Source organism: Chinchilla lanigera, unplaced genomic scaffold, assembly GCF_000276665.1.
Source record: "Chinchilla lanigera isolate Chin_1 unplaced genomic scaffold, ChiLan1.0 scaffold00075, whole genome shotgun sequence".
NCBI classification, from domain to species: Eukaryota; Metazoa; Chordata; class Mammalia; order Rodentia; family Chinchillidae; genus Chinchilla; species Chinchilla lanigera.
The window spans coordinates 8,795,108-8,804,139 of NW_004955476.1; the positions used below are offsets into that span (position 1 = coordinate 8,795,108).

At 45.1% G+C, this 9,032-nt stretch overlaps 1 protein-coding gene across 1 annotated transcript; it reads left to right on the forward strand.

The window, feature by feature from the left end:
- The first annotated feature begins 246 nt into the window (after positions 1 to 246).
- Positions 247 to 2,137, forward strand: Fshb (follicle stimulating hormone, beta polypeptide). The gene is made up of 2 exons (XM_005401760.1): positions 247 to 405; positions 1,907 to 2,137. Exons 1-2 carry the CDS (start codon positions 247 to 249, stop codon positions 2,135 to 2,137), a joined length of 390 nt encoding a protein of 129 aa, XP_005401817.1.
- Positions 2,138 to 9,032: the final 6,895 nt, after the last annotated feature.

Consider the following 9,032-nt stretch of genomic DNA (forward strand, 5'->3'; position numbering starts at 1 on the left):
TGCTTAAATGACTGTATTGCTATTTCTATTTACCATAAGTTTCTACTTTGACCAAAAAAATGAAAAAGGAGGAGGAAGAGGAGTATGTGCAAGAAACAAAACATAAAGAAAGATTTTTGCTGAAGCACAGCCCGATTGGGGGAGATGTACAAAAATGACTTTTGCTTAGGTCAGTTTACATCATAATTATAATTCTTTGGCGTCTTCATTTCTGACGGTCCTTACCGGTTTGTGTCTCAGACCAGGATGAAGTCCATCCAGTTCTGTTTCCTTTTCTATTGCTGGAAAGCCATCTGCTGCAGTGGTTGTGAGCTGACCAACATCACCATTGCGGTGGAGAGAGAAGAGTGTGGATTCTGCATCAGCGTCAACACCACCTGGTGTGCGGGCTACTGCTATACCAGGGTAAGCCCTGTGCTTCTCAGGAAGGGAGGGTGCTGAGGCTATGTGCGAGGCAACATCATCAACATCCATTTTACCAACACTGTTTTCCCTGAATTACAGCTATGAGCTCCTTAGTTGATAGCATCTGTGCTGTGATTGGGGTAAATGACTCTGATGTCAGTTTGGGGCTTGGATTCAATTTTACGTAAACTTCGGAAAGCCTTAGAACTGAGCTGATAAATGTGTTCATGTGCCAACTGTCCATTTACAAAACTAAATAACTAAATAAAATATTTCTGTGCTAAATTTTACATGTAGAAAGATAAACATGGAAATATATATATATATCACTCATAAAGAGCATGTAGTATTCCTTAAAAGGTAGTTTCTATAATTAAGGTCATATCTCTACAAAAGATACACTACCACAACATGCCTCCAAGTCACAAACAGCCACATTACAAAAGTTGTGTTCTTGACCTGCTTGAACACAAATGCCCATTAGCAGTCTGAGAACACAGTCAGCCCTTGCAGCCTGGCAGGATGAAATCCACTCCCTCTGAGCACCTTTGAGAAAACCAAGACTCAGCAACACTAAGTTACTAGTCTAAATTTGCAAGGCATATTTACACTGATCCAAGTAAAGAGGGATTTTCCACTTGTCTTCTTCTTCACTTTCCAGATAGCACCTACTTCTCTGTTCTGAATTTCATGCAATCCACTGATATTGAAAATAGTGACTTTTCAATGACGTATACTTTACTTATAGTATACTTAATCAAAAATGAGTTTGATTAAGTAAATTCGCCTTATTGGACAATTTATTGCAGCTTCTTTGGATACAGACTTGGAAGCACGATATTGAAAGAAACACCAGCCCAAATTTTTCACCTCAGTGAAAATATATTTCCCACTGGAAAGTGCTAGAAGGGACGTTTTTGCCTGGATTAAAAAGATTTCACATGAAAACTATGCGTCCTTAGAATCTAAGAGCTCTAAGAGGTGTACAACGCATAAGCGAGAATTTCTACTGAGTAGAGGAACATTGAACATCTTATAGGATCCTTCATAAACATGTTAAGCATTAGCATTCACGTATAACTTTTCTGTTATAAATGTAGCAAGATAATAATTTATCCTGAATTTTTTTCTGAGAAACTATAGTATTTATGGCTCTAGTTGTTATTTACATAGTTCATAATAAAGTACAAAATGTTAACTGAAAATTCTAAATCATATTTCCATTTTCATCTTTTTTATGTGCTAACCTTTATATTTTGAGGAATAATCAATATTTTTGTATAAGCACAGGGATTAGGAAAGAAATGACTTACATATTTCTGTATGATTTCCCAAGGAATCAGCAATATATCCTAGCCTGTAGGTCATCTATGAAGCTTTGTGGGTGTTAATGGGTAAATAAGTGTAAGAACCTCAGAATTCAACCCCTGCCTCACTCTGACTGTGCTAAGCAGAACCTTCAGGATCCTGTAACCTGATTCTCCCTTCCTAATTTCCTCAGGACCTGGTGTACAGAGACCCCGCCAGGCCCAACCACCAGAAAACATGCACATTCAAGGAGCTCGTGTATGAGAGCGTGAGAGTGCCTGGCTGTGCCCACCACGCAGACTCCCTGTACACATACCCTGTGGCCACTGAGTGTCACTGTGGCAAGTGTGACAGCGACAGCACCGACTGCACTGTGAAAGGCCTGGGCCCAAGCTACTGCTCCTTCAGCGAGATGAAGGAGTAAGGGACAAGGGACTCATCACAGTCCAGCAGGACCCGGATGTCCAGAAGTCTGCGTGTGAGCACCAGGCCCAGGAGCTGACCTCGCACGAGGAGACATCAGACTGCAGTGATCCCTGCTGTGGGAAGTGGGCTGCAAGAACTGAGGGTGCTGGGTGGGGCCCATCACTCCTCAGGCCTGCGTCCCTCGCTCTTGGTCCATAAGTTTTATTCCATCTTAACTTACAGATCTGTAAGTTCTTTCCTTTTCAGCAATCTTAGGCGTCCTCTCAAGCAATCCTTACCTTTTAGACAGAGGGCTACCTGAGTCCGGTAGAGAGGAGATAATGACAGGGCTCAGGGAAAGAACTAAAGTTAGCACAGTCTTCTGCTAGACTTTGGGTCCAGAGGAGCAAGGCCCGCATCTTCTTCAATGCCTGTCCCTATGCCTAGAACTGGGCAAGAAATCCAACTATGGCTTCCTTGAGGAACCCAAGATCAGAAAGGTACAGGGTAGGGGAAGGCTGAAAGAGGCTGTGTGAGGCTGGCTGAGGACCCGCCCAGCAATCCCAGCTGCAGATGTGTTGGCCGCTGTTCTCCCTCCAGTCCTTTCTGGCACGTGCAGTCTTCAGACAGAAGGGTCTCTCAGAATTGCCAGATGCAGACGGAGATACTAGAGTTCAGGATGCCCAAGCTATTGCTACCAAGCACTATAGCTAAGGGTTAATGTAAGAAGTGTTCCTTTGGGGCTGTGGAAATTAGTTCACATCATTCGCTGCTTTTAAAATGGAGCAGTTGCTACCAGGGTCCACTCATTTGCAGAAGGGGAAGGCGTTGGAAGTAGGTTTGAAAGGAATTTGAGCAACTTCATATAGTCAACCCTTCTGCACACACATTGTATAAAGAAGTGGCTCTTTTAGAAAGACTTATCCATGGTAGAAGGGACTGCTGTTTTCTAGGGTCCTCTCCGTCTGTCTGGTCTTCTGTCTATCCATGTTCTCCCAAATCTATGATTTCTTTCAACAGTGTATATATTGAAACGATCTCATAAATTGATTTCTCCTAAAGGTGTTAACTCTTAGCATACTTGCTCCATGCTTATAATGTTTAATTTACTTAAATCATATTTTTTTAATAAAGACGCTAGCACAACAGTCATATGTTTGGATTATTCAATACACAAATGGATAACTTACTGTGTGTACATTTATAAAATTAGTTGAAAAATATATTTTAAATATAATTTCTAGTGCTTCTGGAGAGATGACCTGTATTCATCTCTGGAAACATCAAAAATAATTTTATTTTCAATTTCTAAAAGTATTTGCCATTTTAATTTCCTATCATTTTTGAAGTCATTTTTTGGGATGTCATGAGGTTAAAAAAAAAAACATGCAGAGAATCACACAGTGAGTGGGGACACTGGAGTCCATTTCTCGACTCTTGAGGCAAAAAAAAAATTAAGCAGTGATGTGAAGTAGTCCATCCACATTGGGTGACTGAAATACAGAATTTAGTCTGCTTGCCAAGCTAGATACCTACTCATTCCTGGCTGTGCCAGTAACTACATTTCCCGTGTTTCCTCAACATCAAGGTTATCCACACTCTGCCCAACAGAACTGAGCAGAAGTGTTGTGAGAGGGCTTCACACCTGCCCATAAAGTCCTCCCACCGGTGCCCATCCACTCCTTCCCCTATTCAGCAAGATGTCTACACCCAGGGAACCAGGACAGCTCTGTGTTCTCATGACAAAGTTATTTTCAGCCCTGAATGTCTGCGTGGAGCAGTGGGCCCCTATGTCTGTGACCACACATGGCAGTCCTGGGTAGACTTGATAGTCCAACAAAGTAATTTCTAGAAGGTAGGTCATTTGTAGGTTTATTGGGGGAAAACGAAGTCATTTTAACTAAAACATACACTGGCACTGGAAGTGAGCACAGTGACAGCTAACATGAGTGACACTGACTCAGCGCTTATGCCACCGAAGAGGAGAAACTGATGGTGAGAATAGAGTCTCACCTGTGAGAGGGGGCACCCAGAACATGCCGCCCGAGTCTGTAGCTCTGAGGCATGGGTGGCAAAGTGTGCGCCGCAGGCTCATCTGGTCCATCACTTCTACATAAACCAGTGAGAACACAGGGGAGCCCTTCTGTGCCCATATTCCCATGGCTCCTTCCGCACACCAACAAAATTTAGCAGCGTGATAAAGACTGTATGGGTCACAGTGTAAATAAAACATTTGAAATCTGAAAATTTGCAGAAAGTATGATTGCCAGCCCCTGTGCTAAGGAAAAGGTTTGCAGAGATTGGATGTTAACGGCGTTGGCTCTTACTTTCTGGATATTAAAAGGGGGATTGTGTGCAGCAGACACAAAAGGGAAAGGTCCGGGCATTTGGCACCTTGCTGTGAAGTAAAAGTGGTCCCAAGTGGTAAGGGATAGAGCGGGTTTAGAGAGCAGCAGTACACCAAAACTTAGTCCCGAGGCAAAGACAGACTCAGGGTGGCACCTTCCCACCCAGACTCGTTAGAGCATGCGCCGACAAAACCATTAGGAGTCATAAAGAAGTCAAAGATAAATCACACGTGACAAACACACTCAGGAAAAACTTCTGGACATGTCCATGGGCACCAAGAACAGAAGGGAAGTATTCGAGGGAGCTGACTGCCTAAAGCTCTAACGGACCAGACCTTGATGTTTGAACACACGTTGGCCCACCGAGCCTGATGACAGGAAGTAGACGATTAAATGTGTAAAACCCCAAGGAGAGTGAGTCTCAGTTCCACATCCAGTGTGATCACAGAAGATAACTGACAAGGAAAGAGCATTGCTCCACAGAGGAGAATCAGCATCTAATTAAGAAATTCTCTTCACTGGTGTGGCCGAGGATTCCATACAGGTCATGCAGTAGGATTTCAGTAGTTTTATCCAGTGGGCTGTTTCCCGTGCTTCCTTTTTTGAATGGAAGTGTTATTGTGAGCAGTGGTATTGTAAAAACCTGTGCCTCCTTCATTAGTGAGCATGAGGTGGAAATGGACAAGATGGACAACTCGTCTTCGGTTCATACATGTCAGACCATGGGGAGCCACATCCAGGCCCCATGGAGAAAACTGCACCAGCTGCAGATCAAGGGTCTGGGATTAGACTCAGGGAGGGAAAGAGCTGGTTCCACACGAGAGAGGAAGACGAAATTGATGTTTGTTGGACACTTGGGTTGGGACAGAAATTACTTTGTGTTCACCAAAACTCATCAATTTTTCCTGAGGACATAGCTAATTTACATTTGCCAGCCTCACTTGTGGAAAAGTTTGCTTATGACAGTTGAAGATTGTCAGAAGCCGTGTGTGCCACTTCTAGATTTGATTCACACTGCTACAAGGGAATTGTGCCTTTTCCCTGCTCAGCTGGCTGAAGATCAGTGTTTAGAGCAACCTTGAATGCCACACACAGAAGATGGCAGAGCCTGCATCAGCCTAGATCCTGAATGACCAGAGGGCACACACACACACACCTGCACCTCTTCCCTCTGAGCCAGGAATAAACCCATCTTTTGCGAAGTGCCTGCCTCCATGGAAGTTTCTCCATTACAGGTAGTAATGCTGCCTTTACTAACGCAGCAATATCCAGTGTTCAAGGAACCTAAATATCTTCCTTCAGGCTAACTCACATGGACCAAACGCACAATTAACTGCCCAGCATGGGGCATTTCTGTGACGTCAGAGCCTGTGCTCCATCTCCTGAGCTCCACCATTTCTCACAGGCACATCATGAGGGCATTTGAATCGAGGAGGTGGGGAGATAGACCACACAGCAGTGTTTGACTGGGACTTGAAATTTAACCCTCAGTGTCCTCACTACGTTTTACCAGAGCCGGGAACTCACGTCACAGTAAAATAAAATGCTGCTTCTCCAAATGGCATTGCTTCAAAGTCCCCACCCATCTGTGCAGACGGGTGCTAGGTAATACTGCTTACTGCAAAGGCCAGGAACCAGGTCCAGGAAGAGAAGACAAAGTACAGAGGCTCTGGGAAATAATTGGAGTTACTAAGCAATAAGTCTTCAAAGCCCCCCTTATGTAAAGTAGATTTATTTCCATCTTAATATAATTTTTTCAAAACCTAGAGCAAAAAATCTTTTTCTCATCTCCAAAGAGATGCTGAAAAGATCAGCGAATAACATCTATAATAACCAAACAACCTGAGTCACTTTGAAGCAATGTGCATAATAATCACAGACATAGTCTGTGTATAGAATATGGTCTGGTTACCTATATTATAACACAGATATTTAAATAACAAGCCCAGTCCATTTTCCATCCCAACAAACGCACATTACTATATGCCACCACCATTGGAAGGCTGGAAATAACAGACATCTGAAATAATCATACATGTTGCATTGAGGAAGTCAGTTGTCCCTAAAATAAGCAGAGAATCAGACTCCCATCCTGCAGCAATAGCACAAGGAGGGTGGGGTTGTACGGTTTCACTGTGTGCAAATCAGTGCCACTGGATGAAATTTATGACACGCCTCCAATTATAAACCTTTGGTGGCCAAGGACATCAAGATTCCCTACTACAACCTGGAAGGGTCAAAAAAGTCAGTCTTGCTTAAGGGCCCCAGCTCTCATGCTTGGCATTGCCCGCTGACAGCAGCTCTGATCTCCTCCAGGGGGACACAGCTAAATACTACGACCTTCATTCAGCACTAGAGAGACAGGAGTTGGGTGCTATCCGGCAGAAGGACCGCAGCCCCAAAATGGAGTCTGCTGAGTCACCGCCCCCAGGGGCCTCACAGGTCATCTGCCAGCTGCGCTCGGGCTGTCTGGGACTCCCCAGAGCACGGGCGGGAAGACACGGGCTCGAGGGAGCATGCGCTGCCCGGGCACTGTGTGAACACTGCAGGGACCCGGCCCCGAGGTGGAGGTGGCCCCTACAGGGAGGAGCTCACTCCACTGCACAGCAGCTCCAGCTCCCTCTGACCCGCCGAAATGTCCCCAGACAAAAAGCCCCCGTGAGTGTCCTACGCAGAAGTCCCTCCTGGCTGCCAGGAACTTTATTTCCTCGCCTTCATATCTTTTAAATAAATTTGCCTGGGCTGGGGATTTAGCTCAGCGGCAAAGCGCCTGCCTGGCAAGTGCAAGGTCGTGAGTTCGGTTCCCGGTACTGGAGAAAAAAATAAATAAATAAATAAATAAATAAATAAATAAATAAATAAATAAATTTGCCTGCACCCTACCTCCATCTGCAGTTTTATTCTTCGTCACTGTGGAACAAGACCCTGGTGCTCCATTAACTGGGGCAATACCTAACATGAATTGGAACTTTTGAAAAGAGTATCTTACCTCAAATTACTAAGAGAAAAGATTTCATTGGCTCAGATGCTGCCATCTCTGGAGACCGCTAGCCATCCCAATGGCAGACTTCTGGGGACACCAAGGCAGGTGGACTTGGGAGGCAGGGTACCACATTTGTCCTTGCGGTGACCACCCATGAGCAAACAACACTCTGATGCTGTCTTTTTGTTAGATTCAGTTTGGTTTTGGGTAAGGGAAGTTGAATATAGAGGCAGATTGGTTGTCATATAGCAAATAAACATTTATCTGAAATCAGGCCCAACAATTATCATGGCCTTGAAAAGCTCTAAGTAGTTGTGCTCTATTTGAAAAAAAGATGACTCATCCTTTTGCAGATAGGCATATTGATCTGAATTCAGTCCATTTCCTGGACGCTGGTTGCAACATATGAATACTGTACACCACCAGCACTGTCTGCTAGACAAGCCGTTCTCTTGCAGTGTGGTCCTAAGAGAAACTTGATGTTGTTCTCCCATTGTGCTGTTGAATTTGCTCTGAAGCAGCTGTCCTTTAGCTGCCACTAGATGAAAATTTACCAGACTACATCGGCGGTCACTCCTGGCAATAAAATCTTTTATCACTTCACTAACATAACAGTGACCAAAAGCCTCCAGGCCTGATTAATAACAAAAACTTCAGACCTGAGTCAATAGTAGAAGTTTCCCATCCTTGAAGGCATGGGGGCATGATCCCTTCATTCTCTTTCTCACCCTCTGGGATGTCTTTTCTCTGTCCCTATGTCACTGGTCCCTCTGGATCAGAATTCAGACAAAGCAGGAAGAGCAGAGGTGGCTATGAGCTCTTGCTATGCGGTAACTCTTCCAAACTGACGCTGTCCCAAGGCTGTGTCTGTGTCCCCCGGCAGCACCTCTGCTGGGGTGCACCTGCCAGCTCCGCCCCACAGGACTGGGTCTGTGCAGGGAGGCCCCTCCCGTCCCGCCGCTGCTTTATCCAAGTTTGTGTCAAGAACTTCGGACCAGGATCCATTGTAAACAGATTTTCCTAAGGTGGGGTTCCCATTCAGATCCCAGAATTCCTGCAACAACAGCCTAATATTAGAGAGGAGAGCAGTCACTTTCCAGACCTAGTTCTCTACTTTTTCTTTTTAAATATTGTTACTGTCTGTGTTCGTAGCACGTAATGATTGCATTCCTCCTGGGACATGGTCCGTGTGCACGACACGTGTGTCCTTCTGGGAGATGGTTATGTGCATGACACACCTCCTCTCCTTGTCCCTCCCTCCATGTCTTGGTCCCTTTTCCATCTGCAAAAGACCCAGAATTTGCTGGCTTCTTGATGTCTACCTTTCCCAGGTGTGAGTCAGGACTCAGTCACTACCTCCCACCACGCCAGCGCTTGTGTAGGGAGCTCTCTGACTGGCCCCTCAGCAGGCCCTGCCTTCGTCTTGGAATGAGGAGCGTGCGCCTCACAGCCTTTCCTCCTTAGCAACAGGGGCTGTGTGGGAATCTCACCCAAGCTTCTCCCAAGGGTTCCCACCATGACAACCTCATTTCCAATCACCTGCGCTTTGAACACCTTCGTGATCTTGGAGAGGTCTTTGGTCC